The sequence below is a fragment of the Leiobunum rupestre genome, chromosome 4, assembly GCF_980474605.1.
Source record: "Leiobunum rupestre chromosome 4, qqLeiRupe1.1.hap1, whole genome shotgun sequence".
Lineage (NCBI taxonomy): Eukaryota > Metazoa > Arthropoda > Arachnida > Opiliones > Sclerosomatidae > Leiobunum > Leiobunum rupestre.
Genome location: NC_143387.1, coordinates 43,163,379 through 43,185,571, shown reverse-complemented (window position 1 = coordinate 43,185,571; position 22,193 = coordinate 43,163,379). Strand labels below are relative to the sequence as shown.

General features: G+C 36.0%; 1 protein-coding gene across 1 annotated transcript in view; it reads left to right on the top strand.

The window, feature by feature from the left end:
• LOC149947904 (obg-like ATPase 1) overlaps nt 1-22,193 on the top strand; it is a 133,328-nt gene that overhangs the window by 61,093 nt on the left and 50,042 nt on the right. Inside the window, exons 6-8 of the mRNA XM_090172158.1 lie at nt 12,993-13,168; nt 13,318-13,395; nt 19,667-19,764. Coding sequence (XP_090028284.1) covers nt 12,993-13,168; nt 13,318-13,395; nt 19,667-19,764 — 352 coding nt within the window. The remainder of the gene's footprint in view (nt 1-12,992; nt 13,169-13,317; nt 13,396-19,666; nt 19,765-22,193) is intronic.

The following is a 22,193-nucleotide window of genomic DNA, read 5'->3' as shown; positions in this document are numbered from 1 at the left end:
CTCAAATGTTTCCGATACCTCTCAAATGTTTCCGATACCTCTCAAATGTTTCCGATACCTCTCAAATGTTTCCGATACCTCTCAAATGTTTCCGATACCTCTCAAATGTTTCCGATACCTCTCAAATGTTTCCGATACCTCTCAAATGTTTCCGATACCTCTCAAATGTTTCCGATACCTCTCAAATGTTTCCGATACCTCTCAAATGTTTCCGATACCTCTCAAATGTTTCCGATACCTCTCAAATGTTTCCGATACCTCTCAAATGTTTCCGATACCTCTCAAATGTTTCCGATACCTCTCAAATGTTTCCGATACCTCTCAAATGTTTCCGATACCTCTCAAATGTTTCCGATACCTCTCAAATGTTTCCGATACCTCTCAAATGTTTCCGATACCTCTCAAATGTTTCCGATACCTCTCAAATGTTTCCGATACCTCTCAAATGTTTCCGATACCTCTCAAATATTTCCGATACCTCTCAAATATTTCCGATACCTCTCAAATATTTCCGATATTTCTCGAGAATCAGATATTTCAAATATCGCCGATATTTATCGGAAGAAATTAAAATATTTCTTATCTCTCAATATTTCCGATATTTATCGGTATTGGTAATGAAAATATTTATTAATATTTCCAATATTTATCAGTATTAGTAATGAAAGTATTATTTCTCGAGATTTCCGAAAATTTCTGATATTTCTCCGCATTTCGAAAATTTATTAAATTTTTGGTTCATTTCGAGATTTCCAGAAACAATAATTTTGATTTTTCGGAACTTTACGCCAGACTCAGTGGCTAGCCCCCTCGGTCGGTTCATACACTCTACAGAAAATTAACGCCAGAAAAACTTCCAACGTCAAAATCGAATAGAAATTTTCCAATCGTCGTGTTTTCCGTCAAGTATGAAACCGTTACCCAAATAATTAAGAGATTAGGCTTCCATATATATATATATACTTGACGGAAAACATATATATATATATATATATATATATATATATATATATATATATATATATATATTCCTCTTCCTCTCTAGTAGCCTTTCGCGAAACGCACTCTCATCGTAACAAATTATTTCGCGACCCGCAAAATCGCGGATCGATAATAGTTCTCGAAAGTGTCGGCGAAGCTTCAACGAATTCCTTCGTCATCCTCCTCGAACTAAAATTGCTTCTTTCTCGGCCCCTATAAATAAGAAAGTTGTAGGCATCCGCGGGGGGTTCAGAGAACGCTTAGTCCAACAAACTCCCCTCTGTGTATGAAGTGGGATAGAACAAGGGACCATTTCAACTCGGCGAGTATGATGAATTATTATTTTTTCTCTGCCTTTTTTTTCTCAATAAAGGGGGAGCCACGTTCGTTCTGATGGTATCGGTTCGTTTCGGGTCATAATTCACCCTCTAGTGTCAGTTCGGAAAAATTTCGCTACCTTCTGCGTGTTAACCTACGCTGCACCTCCGGGCCATATAATTAACATTTTAAACTTAATTGCGTTGGGCCCATACTCTCGGGGATAGTTTTTTTTGGGCAATAACCCCCCCCCCCCCCTCTTCAAACCTCCTCTTTTTGTCGATAAACGAAAAATGGCCGAGTCTTCTTTTTCTAGATTAGATGTTGTTAATATCTTTTAATAAGTTTCTTAAGCAGATGCTCTCGGTGGTGGTGCGCCGATAGTCAAGGACGCCAATGTTTCCTTTCCCCATCAAATATGCCGCGTACAGTGTCACTTGTCGTAATTAGAAAATTCTTCGCTTGATTAATTTGGGTCTCTCTTTCGTGAGCGCAACGCCACCCGTGATAATGCTAATGACTCCACTCCCAGAACTTTAGTACCGTTAAAGATACAATTCTGGGCTATTTTTTACTAATATTTTGGATTTACTCTAGAGACCAAAATAAAAATTGGGCTAGGTTCATATACAGAAATAGGAAGAATTTTTAAAAAAAATTTAGGCCCTTCATGTTTATAATATGGTGTCCTTTATGATTATAATACGGTGTCCTTTATGATTATAATACGGTGTCCTTTATGATTATAGTATGGTGTCCTTTATGATTATAATACGGTGTCCTTTATGATTATAATACGGTGTCCTTTATGATTATAATACGGTGTCCTTTATGATTATAATACGGTGTCCTTTATGATTATAATACGGTGTCCTTTATGATTATAATACAGTGTCCTTTATGATTATAATACGGTGTCCTTTATGATTATAATACAGTGTCCTTTATGATTATAATACGGTGTCCTTTATGATTATAATACAGTGTCCTTTATGATTATAATACAGTGTCCTTTATGATTATACGGGGTGTCTTTTGTTTTTTTCTTTCTAAAACTATGATCGCTAGTATATTGAAATTTTTATGATTTGTTATTCATGCCGGGGGACACTGTATTATATAATTTACCTCAGTACCTAATAAAACTTCTAAAAGTATGTAAAATCTTCCTTGAAAAAATCGTGTTTAAAACAGTCTTTTAAATCGTTTTAAAAATATTGCGTTTTATATAAAAGGCGGGTTCTTGTTGGAAACATTTTGTTTAAAACTGGCCAACCCTGGAAAACATTTCCAAGTTTTGGTAGGTCTAAATATTATTAGTTTACACATTAGTTTTTCCATTTTTCTATTTTCGTTTTAAAATTTGACCAAAGAAACATTTTAGGGATGCACCGATATATCGGCCTATTTTTCTAATATCGATATTGGCCAATACATAGTTTGCATCCCTACGTCATCAATGACGCAGTTCCAAGTATAGACAGGGTTGCCACGCGTCAGGGAAAACAGGGAAAAGTCAGGGAATTTTAAAATTGACCCAAAACGTCAGGGAAAAGTCAGGGAATTTGAAATAAATCTATAAAGTCAGGGAAATGTCAGGGAATTTAATTATAAGCCCTCCAGGCTCCGACCTAGTTTGGAAAATTTGCGATTCGGCGCAGATATGTATTTTAAATATCAGAAAATCACGTGCGGTTGTGAAAATTATTTTGAGAACGGCGTTCGCGACTTTGAATTTTTGCTGGCTTTTTTACAGCCCTGTTGTGCTTCTGTAAGTACTGTTTTTATCGTCTGCTCGACTCCGACTGCTCATTCTGACGAGACTCAGATTGAGTCAAAGGATTGAAGTCTAAAATTATCTTTAACTCTACCAGGTAAATAAATAATTTTGTACGTTTTTTTATGAAACATTATTAATATTTAATTTTAATAATCTTTTTAAATAGTGGCATGGCTCGTAAAGCTAGATTTAATTCGGATTGGCTAAATATAGACTTGTATAAGGAATGGAATTCTTGGTTAAGGCCAGTAAACAATGATGTGCATTCAGTATATTGCAAAATGTGCAACAAGAAATTTTCACTAAGCAACATGGGAACTCGAGCAATCAAGAGTCACGAGACAAGCCTGACTCACATAAAAAGAGTGAAAGATAATAATCAAAATCAAATGAAACTGTATCCCTTATTATGCCATAATAAAAAAGATGATATCCAATCTAATCCAGCAAATCACGAAATAGATGTAAGCTTACCAAGAAATGAAATAGTTTCCACCTTACCAGTGGATAATGCTTCTACATCTGGAGAGTCTGCTGCAATTTCAAAATATATGGACAAAGAAAATGTGTTAAGAGCTGAAGCTTATTGGGCCATGAGACAAGCAGTTACTCAGTCATCGTACAATTCCACTGATAGTGATGGTGAACTATTTAAAAAAATGTTTCCTGACAGCGATATAGCGAAGAGATTTTCCATGGCCAGGACCAAGACAAGCTACTTGGTTACATTTGGATTGGCACTTTACTTTGAAGAAATCTTGCGAAGAAATTTGTTGTCTTGCGAATGCTATGTGGTTTGTTTCGATGAAGCACTCAATAAAATCTGTCAGCGTGGTCAAATGGACTTGCATGTACGTTTCTGGAATGAAGGCAAAGGTCAAGTGGACTCGAGGTATTTAAAATCAGTGTTTATGGGTCATGCTAAAGCTACTGATGTCCTAGAAAAATTTAAAGAAGGTATTGTTGGCTTACCATTATTACGGATCTTACAAATTAGCATGGATGGACCTAACACTAATTGGAGCTTCTATAAGAAATTTAAAGAAGATTTGGAAGACAGTGAAGATCTGCCAAATCCGAAATTGCTCGAAATGGGATCATGTGGTCTCCACGTTGTGCATGGTGCCCTTCAAACTGGCCATAAAATTGTTGGATGGAAAGTAAATACTTTTTTAAGGGGAATTTATTACATTTTTAAAGATTCCCCTGCTAGAAGGGCTGACTATACAGAGCTAACAGGAAGTCAACAATTTCCCTATAAGTTTTGTCAAGTTAGATGGATCGAAAATGTTCATTGCGCTGAACGTTCTTTAAATATATATGGCAATATCAAGAAGTATGTGTCTTCTTCTAAACTTCCGTCTAACATATCAGTTGAAAACGTCAAAAAAGGTTTACAAGATCCCTTGATGGAAGCTAAGTTAGCTTTTTTTAAAACTGTAGCTGCTGATATTGAACCTTTTCTAACAAAGTTTCAATCACCTAGGCCTTTGGGCCCTTTTCTTTACCATGACCTCATGAATCTCATAAAACAACTTATGAGAAGATTTATAAAAGGTGATGTGGTAAACGAAGCCAACACTATGAAGAAACTTCTTAAAATAGATTTATCAGAAAAGTCGGAAAATGAGCTTCCATACAGGGATGTTGATGTTGGGTTTGGAGCTGGAAAATATTTGGGAATGAACAAAACCATTAGTGATAAGTTAAAGGGAGAGTTTAAAAGGGAATGCTCGAAGTTTTTACGCTCAACAGTTTTGAAAATCTTAGAACGTTCTCCTTTGAAATACGATTTGACTAGAGGTATATCGGCTTTGGATCCGAAAGTAATTATTTATAAACCAACAGTTGCCCAAGACCGCATGAAAGTTTCCCTAAATGTATTTCATATCAACAATCGAATTACTGAAGGGGTAGCTGAAAAAGCAAAACAACAATACGCATCTTTTGTGTCTTCCAAGAAGTACAAAAGTCAATTAACTGAATTTAATGAAAATGATGATCGCCTAGATGTACTTTATAGTACCATTTTTAATGATGAAAAGGATTTTAAAGATTTATGGGTTTTCACAAAAATGATTTTAATTTTGTCTCATGGAAACGCTAACGTAGAAGGAGGTTTTTCTATAAACAAAAATCAACTAGTAGATAATTTGCATGAAAATTCCCTTGTTGCTTTACGTCAAGTGTATGATGGTGTTTCAAATGCAGGAGGAATTAAAAATATTACAGTCGATTCTCATATGTTGCGAGCTCTTCGAGGATCAAGAACAAGATACCAAGAAGAATTAGACAAAAAGAAGGTGGCCTCAAAAGAAGCGGAGAAGGTAACTGAATCCAGAAAGCGTTACCGAAAAGAGTTAAAAGATCTCAAGGCCAAAAAAGCAAAACTTGGCAAAGCCCATGTTTTAGAAAATGAAGAATTAGATAGGGAAATTATCAAAGTTGAGAAATCTATAAATGAATTAGTTTAAGTTCCTATAATATACTTTTAACTATTTTGTGATAATTATAAAAGATTAATTTCCATTTCACTAAAGTCTGTGATGCAAAAGTTCCTTAAAATCCCACTAAGTATGTGATGAGTAAGTTCCTAAAACTTAAAAAATTTTGTGATAAAAAGTGATAATTTTTGTCATTTTAAAATGTTTTAAATGTAAGTTGTAATTATTAGTTACAATGAATAAATGTAAAAAATGTTATACAATGATATTTTTTCTTTAAAAATGTCAGGGAAAATCACAAAAACATGTCAGGGAAAACCTGGAAAAGTCAGGGAATTTGGTTTTGGAAATTTCGTGGCAACCCTGATAGATATAAGAACCAAGAATAAATATTTAATTTGGCAAGAATGAACGGTTCTTTGCCGCCATTTTGAAGGTGTAGATTTCTTAGTAAAACGGGAGGGTTAACAGTTTCAATCGTCTGTTTGCGGATTTTAATTATTTTCAAATTATTAAGGAATTATTTTCACGTTAAAAATGGTTATCTGCCTGGTTAAAAATTGTTCGAGTAGTTCAATTACCAAGGGAGAGCGAAAATTGTTTATTTTATTCGATAGTGAAGGTAATTGTAAAAAGGATGACCGCAAAGGCCTAACTTTGATAAGCTTTGTTAACTTCTTTTCGTAGATATTTCTGTCGTAATTTGATATTTTATTTAAATAACCCGGCCTTAGAATCTTATCTGGCTTTGTTTAGGGCCCATTTAAAATTTTAAAGCATAAATCTAATACGTTTTGTAGCTTTGACGAGATTACCAACAAAATGGCTACCTATTTAGTAGCTACGCGCGAAATGGTTTGAATTTTTGATCGCCCTCCCAGTTTCCTTGGAGACCATGGGCCCCTCCCTTCGGTGCAAACTATGAATATATTAGAAAAATATTTTCAAAAAAACATTTAAAAATAGGAAAATTCTCGACTAACTAATGCTAATATTTTATTTGATTGGCCGCACCACGTACCCCAGACTTCAAAAGCTAGATCATACCTTTTTTGTACAGGGGGTTACGAGTGTAAACAAATAAAAACTACGATATTCGATTCGTGATCGAAAATATGTATCGTGTAAAATTAAAATAAATATATTCGGATATGCTCTTGCAACCCTTTTTTAATAAAAAATTATAATAAATTTGTATGGCAGTGCACTGAACAGTCTTTTACAATGATTTTATAATATACAGGGTGTCTTCATTTGATCGGCCCAGGCATTTTTCTCAAAAACTATACTTTCTAGAAATGTGAAATTTTCAGTATGTACTATCTCGGGGGAGATTGTTGTTATTTGTAAATTTCTGAAAACCCGTGAAATTTTTCACGTTTTTAGAAGTGTTAGTTTTTGAACGCTAGGTGGTAAACGAAAAGTTTCAATAAGCAAGTTGTAGAGCATACTCGAAAACCATTAATGGAATTGGTATGGTGGAAATCGGACATTTCGTCACTGAAATAATTCGTCATGAAAAACAAACCAATTTGAAACTTTTCGTCCACCACGTAGCGTTCAAAAACTACAAATTCTAAGACCGTGAAAAATTTCACGATTTTTCAGAAATTTACAAATAACAACAATCTCCCCCGAGATAGTACATACTGAAAATTTCACATTTCTAGAAAGTATAGTTTTTTAGAAAAATGCCTGGACCGATCAAATGTAGACACCCTGTATACACTACTGTTATGATAGATAACTTTGTTAATATCGGCCGATATATCGTTCGATATTACCGCCGATATTATCGGCCACGAATAGCTTGGTACCCTTATCGGTGCATTCCTAAAACATTTTACGTGATAAAGCCGTGAAGCTTCAAACATTTCCTCAACGGGTTGAATACGTTTGACCTCTGGAGCAATTTCTTCGTTATAATTTGTAATTCTTCTCTCGGCAATTTATTGAGTCTTTAAAATGTCGGTGGATTTTTGTTATTAAATTAAGATGAAATAAGGGGTTCCAAAAACTATATATTTATAACATTGTTTTTTCTATCTCGTTCGGTTTTGTAAGGCTGGTATTACGTTCCACGTAGTTAGTGGCTCTGTCGTTTTGGAAGACTATAATTATAAACTTATATATGTGGATATAACCCTCGCTGACTGCGCGCGCACCTATATTTTGAAATTACCCGGGAAATTAATCATTTCTCCCCGCGTCCAGGGAAATAATATTTTTCGGCCAAGAAAAATACACGTTTTTAAAAGAGCTCCGCGGGGTCAGATAATTTAAGCGGAACCACCCTAGAATCATCCTCGCCGAGGCCCGTGCCCGAGTCCAGCGGCTTCCGAAGGCGCTCTCCCAACAAGGTGGCCCTCTCGCATAAGCACGCGTACTCCACATTGGGGAATTTAAAAATAGGTCTCAAGTGTCGGGGAAAGTTAGAGAATTTCAATTTATCTTGAAATTTTTACGGAGGTGATGTAAAAAAACTAGTGTTGTTAATTTTCCCGAAAAATAAAACGCGGAACAATTTCGAAAAACCTTTTCGCAAATCGGAAAAATAAAAATTGAAACATAAATTAATTTTTAAGGGTTTTTAATGTTTTTAACTTTTTATCGATATAAAATGTCTAATATCAGTAAACATACTACAAAACATTAATAGCGTTACATTGTTAATCAGTCTAAACTAGTCTAGAGGTTTAGTTTTACTTTTAGATTCGAAAAAATGAGGCGAAAATTCCGCTTTATTTAAATTTGCAAACAATATATTAGACTTATCATGAAATGAAAACTTTTTTAATTTTCTTTGAAAAAATACGGAAAATTTTCCGACTTATAACACTGAAAAAATTAGGGTTTGTAAAGGTTCCAATATGATTTTAGTTAAAATAATAAAATATCAGCTGATATAAGTAAAGCAAAGTAGATATGGTTTAGTGTTGGTCATTGGAATTTGAAACGGAAAATGTCGCATCAGTGGCGTAGGAACGGGGGTACAATGTCTCCCCCTCTTGCAATTGGAAAGGTGCGCCAAATTGTTTTAGAAGGGGCGCAAAAAGCCTTCCGACGAGGGGGGCGCCAAATTTAGCATCCAAGCTGTACCCCCTTAATTCAAAGCGTTCCTACGCGCCTGTATCGCATTATTGTTTGCTTCATTTTGTGGCGAATGCCACGAAATGAATGCTGGGACAGGTACTACGACCACGCGTGGTACGAATTCATACGCTTCGTCGAGCTAAATTTCAGCAGGTGCGGGGGAAAACCTCCTCACTATAATTACTTTCACCATTCCTATCGTTTCAATTCGAGAAAGTAAGCCTCGGTGAGCGTTTGCCCCTCGCGTTTATCCAAAGATTCATTTTTCCGATTTCTGGTCCCTCTCCTTCTGGGCGAGATGTGGCACCTCGCGGGCCGCCCGAGGATGAGAGCTTTTCTATCTTCTTGTCGCTCCTCCCCGAACCGCCCACTCCCGCTGAGCTCCGCTTGTAAATGTTGTTCTTACCAGCGTGAAAGATGCGCCGACCCGATTTGTTCTACTCGCTAGAACTCTTCTCGCGAGACCCATAACCGCTCTCGCCTCGTTTTCGAAACCCCTTTGCCTTTATTTCTTCAAACGATTTAGCTTTGTTTTCTTTTCAATTCATTTTTGTTATTAGATAAATATACCTGGGGAAAGATTTGGTACTGTTTCTGAAACTCTGATCATTGGCAACGTTCACTCGTTATTGCGTCTATGAGATGACCATTACAGGGCCCCCAGAGGTCCTATAATTCCTATAAAATCCAATATTTTCAAAAATGTCCTATATTTTTAGCAAAATTCCCCAAAAGTCCTATAATTTTATATTTTGCCCATTTCCAATCCAGCGACTCAGTTAAATTGCTAGATTTAGCTATAGGATAAATTCCTATATACCAAGTCATTCTAGTCTATACATTTGTCATTGTTAACATGATTAGCTACTAGTATATTTTGGTGAAAAAATGGTTAAATAGTTTCTTTTTTTTAAGTGAAAATCAAAGATTTATTTCTCTAAATATAGATTTTGTTTTAAATGCATAAAGTTAGTAATTAAATAACATATATTGCCCTATAAAACCCTATAATTTTGTAAAAATAGTCCTATAAAGTCCTTTAGAAAAATAATCCTATTTTTCCTATAAAAAAATTGAAGATTTGAGTGGGGGCCCTGCCATTACCAAACACCACTTTTGTTTAAATAATAATAATAATAATAATAATAATAATAATCAAACACGCGGTGACGTATTCAGATATATCGATGATGATAATGCACCATTTAGATATTTCGGGGGTTAGCTAGTGAATTCTTGCTGAAATTGTTAGGGGTTTTCGTTAAAGAATGCGTTGAAGTTATTAGGTGGCCCTAAATTACCCCAGCACGTAAACTTTCTTGGAAACGACAAGGTCCAATTCTGACTAACGTGGGAAATAAAACATTATTACAGAATAAATATTAAATCGGGCTTCTGAATTAACTAACATTAATACCAAGAATGTATTTATTTATATTTAGGAAGAATGATTATGTTGCGACAATCGCCGGGCACGTTGAACGCCTTTCCCCCGTCTCGCGCGGGGGGAAAGACAAAACGTCACCGGCGTTTGATTTCCATCGCGTTAGGTGACGTAAATTTTAAGCAGCCAATGAAATACCGGGACTATTCGTTTTATTTTAAGCGGAGGAGCTTACTGGGGGGACCAACGGGTGGATTGAGAGAAAGGCTAAAAACCGTCTCGACATAGATATTCTCCCTAGGTATAAATAAATACATTCTTGTTAATACATTACTAAAATTGGTCGCTACAACTTTTAATAAGAAAAAAAACACGGTACTTCAAGTTGAAGTACCGAATCGAATGCATATTCTGTTGAAGTCTTCAACAGAATATGCTTTCGATTCGGTTACAAAATTTTCTTATTAAAATGGTCATGATTTTACTTTTTTCATAATTCAATGACCGTTAATGGCTTGTTCTCGTTAAAACTCAATTTAAGAGTCTATCTGAAATCTTCCGAATTTTATACTTCCTACCACTCACAGCGTACAAAAATTAGACCATCATAATAATAATAATCCCCAAGGCACTACCTTAGTCCTAAGTCATCAAGCGACTTTTTAAAGCCATTAATTCAGGTGGCCGGGTTACAACGCGTAGGAGGGTGGTGGCAAGCCCTTCACAACACAAATCCTCCCAACATATTTATTTTCCTCAAATATAAATAAACGCATTCTTAACAATATACAATGATTATTTTATTTACCGTTAGTCAAACAGGGTTCGTACACGACCAGGAATACCTGGAAAACCTGGAAAAGTCAATGAATTGGAAAATGTTTCTAAAAGGTCTTGGAAAAGTCAGGGAATATGAAAATGATTACCAATGGTCAGGGAATATTCAGGGAAATTGAAAATGGTCCGAAATAGTAAGCGAATTTTAAAATGACCCCAAAAACAAATCCGGCAAATAAAGTTTTGAAAAATGTATTAAAAATACATAATTAACATTTTTTAAGATTTTACCTCAAAACATAAATTTATTCTACAAAAATAGTCAGGGAAATTTGGCAATTTTATCAGGGAAAAACCTGGAAATGTCAGGGAATTTAATTCCGGAAATTTTGTACTAACCCTGTCAAAAAATGCGCAATTCCACGTGACGCCAAAATTATACAATCATTCGTAAGAAAAAATCCGTCATAATATTTTCCCCTCCCATCGTGTTACGAGCGATTCTGGTTACTTGAATGACGTTATCAGCACCGTCGAATTACGAAACCCCACGCGCGCCCGTTTCTATACGTATACGCGTACGTATATAGATATAAAGACTCCGCCCAACTAAAGACTCCAGATAAGGGCGTGACGTAGATTTAGCCTAAACCGTCGACAACCTATCCGTTACGTAAACCTTCGATGGTAATAACTCTTCATTCCATTTTTTTCAGCTTTTTTTCATTAGATTTTTGGAGATAATGTCCCGGCGAAAGCTATGCGTTCCTCCTTATTTACGCCACCAACAATGGCACGCTATTTGTTTTAACGTCGAAGCGTTTTTAAAATAACGCGAAAATAGAGTCATTCGGATCAAACGAATTCTTTATTCGCGGACGTAACTCGTTTAAAGGCGCCGGGGTGGGGGGGGGGGGGGTGGGGGGGGGACGAGGGGGTCAGAGTTTTTTTTTATTTGGAAGATTTAAGGTTATCCGTTTCTTAGAACACAAAAGGAAATTATAGGCTGGGATTCTTTCTGGCCGAAATGCGTGTGTTCGTCCCGTTATACCCGTAAAGGCTGTCTTTCTCAATCAACTTTGATTGCCGCCGGTATTTCCGCCCCTTTGTACCGAAGAAGGATCTACGATATAATAGCCGTCATCATTTATATTTGACTGAATACCAGTGTGTTCCTTTTATTTTATTATATTTTTCTCGACTTTAACGTAATTGCTCGCGTTTCTCTTTTCGTTTTGATTTCGATGTGATATGTCTATCACGAAATCCGCCACCTATCATCAGCCAGTATCGTGATTTGGTGAAACGCTCTTTTATTTTGAACTAAGGGTATTTCAATTAAATTTTAGTTTTCGGAAAATTTCTAGCTGTTAGAATACGCGCGATATCTTTTGTATTTTAACGTAACTTCTAATTTAAGTATTATCAAAGAAAACTAATTTATTTATTCTTTTATTTAAAAACTAATTTATAGACGTTTATTATTTTACTAATTTATAGATGTTTATTATTTTACTAATTTATAGATATTTATTATTTTACTAATTTATAGATGTTTATTATTTTACTAATTTAAAGACGTTTATTATTTTACTAATTTATAGATGTTTATTATTTTACTAATTTATAGATGTTTATTATTTTACTAAGTTTTAGGCTGTTTATATTACCAATTTGCCATATTGTTTATATTACCAATTTTCATACTGTTTATATTACCAATTACATTACCAATTTTCCATATTATCAATTTTCCATACTGTTTATATTACCAATTTTCCATACCGTTTATATTAACAATTTTCCATACTGTTTATATTACCAATTTTCCATACTGTTTATATTACCAATTTTCCATACTGTTTTTATTACAAATTTGCCATACGGTTTATATTACCAATTATATTACCAATTTGCCATACTGTTTATATTACCAATTTGCCATACTGTTTATATTACCAATTTTCTAGGCTGATAATTGTATCCATTTTCTAGGCTGATAATTGTATCCATTTTCTAGGCTGATAATTTTATCCATTTTCTAGGCTGATAATTTTATCCATTTTCTAGGCTGATAATTTTATCCATTTTCTAGGCTGATAATCTTACCAAAATTATTATTTATTATGGTAAAACATTTATCTTCTGAGTATTAAAAAAATATCTTGTGGTAATTTGCAACATAAACGCAAAATTTAATTGCTTCCGCTAATAGGATGTTTCGAAGACGAAGATGTGTCACACGTGGAAGGCGACGTTAATCCAGTTCGAGATATCGACATCATCAACGAAGAGTTGAGGCTGAAAGACGAGGAGTACCTCTTGGCTCACCTGGACAAAATGGAGAGGACGGTTCTGCGGGGATCGGACAAGAAAGCGAAACCCGAATACGTGAGTCCCCCCCCCCCCCTTACACTGTCTCCTGATTCGCGTCTAATGACGTGTGTCTCTCCCTTTTCTCGTAATGTCTTTGTTTCTTGGAACTACCGAAAATCTAATGGTAGTCTGTCATTGACCCAACTTCATTTTCATGTTTACAGGATATACTCTGCAAGATAAGACATCTATTAGTCGAAGAAAAGAAACATATTAGGTTTTCGTTTTGGAACCTTGCCGAGGTAATGTTGCCTATTATTTTTCCTACATTTTATGTTTTCAGTTATACAGGGTGTTTCAAAAGTTTATACAAACATTTGAAGGAGTTGTAGGGGGTGAGTTGAGAAGTATGCCTGATTTTTCCCCATTTTCCTACGATGAGTTAATAGAGCGCCAGAGAGCTTCTAAGTGTGGCGTACTAGCCCCTGTAAGAAGGCTGCAACAAGCGCAAAAACCAAGCAGCAGGGACTTTAAATACCGTTTAAGTTTACTTTTGTGCGCTGGTTATCTCAATTTGTTTTGCCCTTTTTTGTCTATCACACGAACCCAAACTTTTAATGTTCGCGTTTCCCTGCTGCTTGGTTTGGCGTTTGTTGCAGCCTACTTCCAGGGGTTAGTAGGCCACACTTTGAAGAACTCTGGCGCTTTTAACTCATCGTAGGAAAATTGGAAAAAACAGGCATACTTCTCAACTCATCCCCCACCACTCCTTAAAAAAATGTCATAACCTTTTGAAACACCCTGTATTAGTGGTTTTAGTTACCATTAGTGATGAGATTTACTAACCGATAATAAATACCCAAGTATAGCCGGGCTTCTGTGAAACCGATATTGACTGTCCTAAGTTACATACTACATTAGTTATATAACTTAATTTATGATTGATTTTAACTTTTGCCAGTTTCAATAACATTACCGCGATCTATCGGTTACAAAAATTTCAAATATCAAAGCTATTTATAATTTTTTTTTTGGGCGCCATTTTGAATATTTTGAAACGGGTGGAATATACTCTGGTACGCTTTCTTCAAATTAGTCTCGCGCAAAAGTACAATCTTGGCCAATTGAGGTAAAATAAAAGCGCGTGTCAAAACTATTGAAGTTGGCTGTACTTGTGGTATTTGAAAATACCTTTACATTATTGAAACCGGCGAATTTAAATGATGGTCAAAGTAGAGATGGGCAAAACAGATAAATTAACTGCCAAAATATCGATTAACCATAAAAATTGCTGTTAACTGTATTATCCACGGATAGAAAGGGGTTTAACATGCAAAAAATAATTTTATTTTTCGGATAATCGTCGGTTGTGGATAAAAAAAGATTAAGTAATTAGTTCTTATCCAAACGCCGACCTTTAGGTCAAAGTATTAAATTCAATAGGATTTTCAAATGTTAATAGAAGATTTACGCGCTCAAGGACAAATGGATTTCATAAAAAATCGCGTTATGACAAACCGTAATGTCTTCCAGTGTTGGGCATTTTCGTCAAAGAGCCGCTCACGCTCACGTCTTTTTGAGCGGTAAAATTTTCGCTCCTCTCTTTCCGCTCTTTTTTTGGGCGTTAAAATCGGCGCTCCTCTCTTCCCGCTCTTTTTTGAGTGGTTAAATAAGCGCTCCTCTCTTTCCGCTCTTTTTTGAGTGGTTAAATAAGCGCTCCTCTCTTTCCGCTCTTTTTTGAGTTGTTAAATAAGCGCTCCTCTCTTTCAGCTCTTTATTTGAGCGGCCAAATCGGTGCTCCTCTCTTTCCGCTCTTTTTTGAGCGGTAAAATCGGCGCTCCTCTCTTTACGCTCTTTTGTGAGCGGTAAAATTTTCGCTCCTCTCTTTCCGCTCTTTTAAAAAGATATTTTACCGCTCATAATAACAAATCCGCTCACAATGAGATGAGCGGTTCCCAACACTGATGTCTTCTCACTATCTAAAAAGTTAACGTCTTTTTTCCGATTTTATTGAAAATTATGGTTGGTATTAATTCCTCCGGTGGTCTTTGAAATGGGCCAATTGGTCGAAATCGGGGAATCGTGCTATTGAGGCGGCCCGTCATCCATTTCGAGATGACTTTCGGATTGACTTTAATTGGACGTCTTCGAACCCAGAAGTCTCCATTATTGGCGCGTGGATCCAAACCTAATTGCGGATTAGAACGCCTTTTTTCTTAAATCTGCGCTGCCTCGAAAAATAATTGACAGATTTTTCTGCAATTTTTGAAAATAGAGAATGGCCCGTAGCACCTTCGGATAATGCCAGCCGTACGCGTTTTCCACCAGAAGAAAGTTTTGAGTCTTCGTCGTCCCATGTTTTTAACGTGACAGCTAAATGAGAGGTTTGAAACTAGAAACCCTGTCTTTAATCGGAGTCACACGCCTTATTTTGCCTATAGACTGGCCATCACGACCGACGCTTTCGTATCAGACGCGCATTCCGACTTCGCTCTCATTAATGAAAAGTATAAATTATTCGGGCGCCTTTTCAATAAAATTTTAAGCATCTGGTTACAGTTTGGGTCTCGAAGGCTTGCTACGAGCGACTGAGCGTTGACATTTTTAGTAGCTGCTAGACCACAGGGCTGCCACGGTATCTGGAAAACCTGGAATTCCTGGAAAAGTCGGGGAATTTGAATATGGGTATAAAAATCAGGGAAATGTCAGGGAATAGGCGCTTAAATAAATCCTCCTCCCAGGAAATCGCCAAGAAGTAATATTTCCGCTTGTGGAAATAAACAGAACGTCGTTTTTTGCCAAGCCCTAATATGTCAAAAAAGCTACCTGGTTAACAGGGAACGCTTCTTGCAGCCTTAAAGTTGAAACTTTCCATTATTTTAACAAGCACTATATAAACCGTGACTTGCGGGTCCTGGCTCTCGGCTCTCGGAAATATTACTTCTTGGCGATTTCTTTGTAGGATGATTTATTGAAGCGTCTATTTTAAAAATTAGCCTAAAAATCAGGGAAAAGTCTAGGAATTTTAAAAATTAGCCTAAAAATCAGGGAAAAGTCTAGGAATTTTAAAAATTAGTCTAAAAATCAGGGAATTGTCAGGCAATTTAATTTCGGTTGCGAATAGGAAACTTTTACTAAAATATTTGTAAAATAATTCAAATTTTTGGCACAAAATAAGTCAGGGAAAATCTCCAGACATGGTCAAGGAAAACCTGGAAAAGTCAGGGAATTTGATTGTGAAAAAACAACCCTGCACCACGTGGATTATTTTGAGGAAATCTCGATTACTCGTAGGAAATGTTCGTATCTGTAGATCCGAGCCTCAGTCTTGAGTGCTATGTCAAAAGAAAATGGGAATAAGCCAGAAACTCCCTGTGGACGAATATGTTTACTGTCGGTAATATCTATTGACAGTCCGTCTTCATAAATTTGCAGTCAAGCAATTTATGATTCGTTGAAGTACTACGATAGCGTTGGATTTTTTGTCATTTCGTTTCTAGGGCTTAGACCTTTTTATAAGCTATTTTCCGCTTATGATAAGCTACTTAACGCTTACAATGGATTCCATTGACAAATCCATCTTCAACGTTAGTTTATCTTCAGAAGTCTCTAGCGCTTGACCTCGCGTCAAATACCGGTCTACCGTTGGAATTTATGGCTATTTTGTTTTATTTTAATTAGTTTTTCATAATAATAAATCAGTAAAATTGGCTGTCTTGTCGCATGGAAACAAGAACAGAAACGAGCAACGAATTTCATTCCTGTCCCGTACACTGACTAAAGTAGATAATTTGGAATTCCCAGAAAATTTCTACGGGGAGAAAATTCAATCTGGTACCTGACCACAAACCATTAATAAAATTAACTTCAGAGAATATAGGAATTTCAGCTATGGTGGCCTCTAGAATCAAGCGATGGGCCCTAACATTATCTTCATATTACAAACAAGGAGCTGAACACCGGCAGTTTCTGCAGACTGCCAACAAAAATATGTTATTATTTCTAAACTCGAGAACCATATCTAAACAAGAAACGCCACAAAATCCTATACTTCCAAAAGTCCGAAAGCTGGCCAACTAATAAATACAAAATTATTCACAGTAAATGAGTCCTCCTGTGGAATAACAGAATCATCATGCTTCTCAAGTGTCAAGAGCGAATTCCAAAGGTGCTTCACAGCACTCACAAAGAAATAAGCCGACAGATCAAAAGGTTGATGACCACATTTGTATTCTAACTGCAAGACAATGTTCGCCTTTACAATATCTACCGGAGTGTGGCCGTTTGTAAAAGACTACTACTCCTTGGTCAAGAATTAACTTGGACTTTGCGAAACCACTAGAAGGGAAGTATTTACCACTCTTGGTCATCAGCAGCTTTCATCATATCTCTAAGACAGAGTCTATCCATCATAGACATTGGTATCCGATAGCGCAACATGCTTCAGTAACGAAGAGTTCAAGACGTTTTTACTAACGATGGGATGAAACGTCTCTTCTCAGCAACATATCGGCGTGAATCAAACGGCATAGCATAACGAAGTGACAGAACGGTAAAGAGTACGCTATCAAAGATCTGGTGGCACAACGAACCTGACGAAAGATTTCTGATAAATTACTATCGTCAATAGTATAATATTAAATAGGTCTAAGGAAAATTATTCGAACCACACTCCACATTTTCTAACCAGGTAGTTAAGTTCCAGAGTCAACCGTGTCAATTAATGAACGTAAGAAGATTCGATTTCAAGTCAGTGACTTGATTTTTTCTAGAAATCACCGAAATCATTGGACAAACCATGTACGGACAACAGACGGTTCAACAGTAAAACGACATAGAGTCCAACTCTTCGACTACTTTCCACCAAGAAAACACCCTTACAATCCAAGTCAACTACAACTTAACTGGACTGGTTTCAATGCCAAAAACTTCAATCCAGAACGCAAATTCAGAGCAATCACTCGTAACGCACTGTTACGCATTACAGCATTGTTCTTCGACCAATCAATCAACGAATATTCCAGAGCAAGATCGGCCTACGAGCAGCCGAACACCAAATCCGGTGCTATCATCATCCAAAGACCAGCAACAACCCCCTTCCAAACCCTCAAGATAACCGCAGAGACGGAACTTCCTAAATTTATAATATAATTTAAATGTTTCTATCTTATCGGAAAGGTATTATTGTTGATCGAAATACGTCATCAAACGCCTTATGGAAAAAGTTGACATTCTATTAGCGTAATTATTATCTGTTTATTGCTCTCTAAATAGACCATTCAAGTCTGTTATCGGCACTAATCCTCGGCCGTTCCTTTATAAGATATCCTCATCATGTAAATAAACCATTTAAATTGAGTAGTAAACCAGTTCTCCTTAATTACAAGCACCGTTAACCGCTTGATAATTTCAAAAACATATTTAAGAATTGACGAGAGCCGCCGTTGAACTATAAGAAACGTGAATACGTAAAATAGGTGCTATTCAATTGTATTTAATTGTTTTTATTCATGCATATAATGAAAGTGTTTTAATATTCTTATAATGCATGGAGGTCTATAAAATAATTTCTCTATACGTAAAATAGACCAACGTTCTTTTGAAGGAAATTAACCGTTATTTCGAAAATAACGCGGTAATTCGGCCTCAGTCGAATATTAAAGTCAAGAGGAAGTCTACACGTTTGCGTTTCGCCGTGAGGTGCTTAAGCTGTCTGAATGAAATATTTTAATTTATTTTTTATTTGGGCGGAATTTGGGTATCGCGACTCGTGCACGATTCAAATGACTTTTTGACACCCGATATTCGTCGTTTCGAAAAGTTCCCCTTCTTTGCATTTAGTAATAGAAAATTGGCCTATTAAGTGGTTTCTTTCTATTTTTCTTTTCGAATGTCGTTTCGTTGGCATCTGTTCTCTGTCAGGCAAGCAGCTGCTTTGGAATTGTCGCGGCACTTCATTCCAAAATACCTGACCAGAAGAACAATGAATGGAAAATAAGGAAATATTTAACTGTAAAAAATAGTCACGATTTTCAAACGACTTTATTTTTATATCAAGTACTTTTAATGGTGTCAATTTTTGTGGCGTATATTCGAAACCGTTTTTAACACTTTAGGCTTAATAAACCTAACAAATAAATTTACATTACCTCAAATTATTTTATTTTTATGGTTTTGTTTCCGGTATTAGATGTTAGCTTATGTAGTAAATTAATTTGGAATTGTCAACTTTATACAAAATTATCAAATCTAGTACTCCTTTAAATCATAACCACATGGTCCGAAACAGAAATGAAAAAATTTATAATTCTGTTGCCGTGAAGAAAAGTTATTTTATTTTTCCAGAAGCGGTGCATCCGCAGTACATCTCCGTACGTGTTCGCCTGGAATATTTCCTTTTTGATTTTATGGATCTAAACGCAGTTACTCTAAGCAAACCATTGTTTAATTTTCGAAGTATAAAATATATAAAATAGGATAGAAAGTGTAAATCTATAATTGCATTTTATAGACCCCACAGTATAACTGTTGTTATATTTAAAATTATTTAATTATTTTCGATTTGTTTTTCAGATTGAAGTTTTGAATAAACATTTATTCTTAACATCCAAACCCATGATCTATTTGGTTAACCTCTCTGACAAAGACTACATTAGAAAAAAGAATAAATGGTAAGTTAAAATGCGATTTATAAATTATTCCTTAAGTAACATAATAGCAATAACTGTGACAATTATCAAAAATTAAAATATGATACTCAGAGTTATTGCGCAATCAAAGTGTTTGAAGGATTTTTTAGAACTACACAAAAATTAAATAAAATTGGGATAAGTATAAAATAAGTTACAAATTTACTTGTTAAAAGTAATTTTACCACTACCAAAATGTGTTCCAGACTGAACCCTATTTGAATAGTTCTCAAACCGAGTGCGACCCAAATGCGGCATAACAGCCCACTAAAATATGCCCTGTAACAAGGACGATAATTTATTTATGAGTTCAGTTGTAATTCCAAGTCGGAGCCGGCTGAAAGTGTCAGTGCCAAAAAAAAGGTTCGCTAAGAAAATTAGCATTAAAAAAAAGTGTAATATTTATTGTTATTATTTTACTTATGATCATTGGTATATCCAAAAAAAAATAAATATCAGCTAGGTCCATGATTGTTTAGTTTTTTCAGAACCTTAAAAAATTGCACTGCCTAGGGATATTTACTTGTTATTAAACCGTATTTTACCTTTGTAACAGTTGTAGACAATCAATGTATATATGACTATTATTTATTCCTAAATGTATTTTGCAGTCTGCGAAGGTACAAGATTTAAGCGAATAACATTAACAGTGTAGGGATATAAATACTTGTAAAAGATATAATACAATTCCTTTTTCATGTTTGATATTTGATCCCAGTCACTTAAACAAAAACATAATGAAACTCTCTTTAACACGGGAGTCTGACAACATAACTTGAGCTCTGTTTTAAAGGTTCTTATTTAGCTAGTACATCCAACAATTTACTTTTTCTACCTCAACCAAAATCCCGTTAACGATTGTCAAAACTCGACGAAAATCGGCTTTAAGATTTATTTACAACTTACGTATCCATTACAACCATAACCTAACTTCTAGTTTACACCGCGACAATATCTGTCAGCAACGCGTACACGCGCGTAATGCTTGTTTTCCACTGGAGCGCGCAACGACGCGTTTCTCAGCTTTGAAACGTTCAAACGTTTTTACGCGCGTAAAGAAAATTACATTATGACGCGCGCTAGTGGAAAACAAGCTTTACACCTCTTATCTCTGGCACTTGGAAGTGACGCTGATCCCGTTGGTCAATATTCCGTTAATTATAAGCACTCGGCGGCGACCAAATATAGCCCGTATCGTTAACGACATCCTCGTCCGGCCCTTTACCGCTGAATTCGAAAGCAATCAATAACCCATTAGCTGTAGAAATTGCTCTCTCTCTCCTTCAGCCTCATTGTTAACGACATTCGCCGCGCACTACTTTCATCATCTTATAAGAGATAGTTTGAGCCAAAAAAAAATAATGCTAAAGAATCAAGTTATTACTTCTTCCCAGCGTGAGGGTTTTGATATATATAAAGAAAAAAGAACATTTGGTTTTCCGGCCTCCGAACTTATACAGACGACGAACTGGAATCGTAAAAACACTCTAAATTTTTTTTAGCTATTTCTCCCTGAACCGAGCCTGTGTTTAACGAGTGGCGAGCTGTTTTCGACGACCGCCGAGAGTAGCATTTAACTTTTCCGACCGTTTCGCGTCCTTTTTTCGTAAACGGAAAGCCACCTAAATTTCTTCCGCGGAACGGGTCTGCAACCGGAATGTCAGAGCGCATGCGTGTACGCTGGTCTCGAATGGGCTGTATGCAGAATCAGCGGCTCTATTTGCTAATAACACGGTGTATCTCGGATGCGTTTCGTGAGGACCAGAACGTAACCGGTAATCTGGGTACGGTCGCTTTCGTTCTAATGATAGGGATCGAGCACCTCTTCTTCTTGAATGGCCCGCTCGCGAAACCTAGTTTATGGCTTACCCGCGACGTTTCTGTAAAGGCCAATTTGCTCTCTTGCAAAGTAGGCCTTCTCAATGCGGAAAATCAAGAAACGAAAGTTTTTGAGTACGGTATTTCTAGTACGCGTGTTCCGCTAATTTCCTTGTTGCTGTTAATATTTTGGGAAATTTATAAATTGGAATAAATATGCTCATGTTTAACTATTTAGTTGGTGGTCTTCTTCAGTGACAGATGTATCTCTTAATTGACTCTCCATTCGTTGGTGCAAAATCTTCATTTTATTTTGTATTTTTACTAACTGCTGAATGTGGTGCAGTTGACAAGACCAAGAACGTATTTAGGTATCTACGTACTAGACTATTCACAGTATAATAGGTCGATAAGATGTTTCCACTTATGTAGTTAGCGTAAACAACTGAACACCTCCACCTAATCCAAACCCCAACTCAACGTAATATATACCAAAAACAAGTTAAATTGCGCTACATAAGCGACCAATACAGTTTGTCACTTGACTCAGGGTTGGCATAGAACCAGCCATACCGGTTATAGCCACCTTGTTA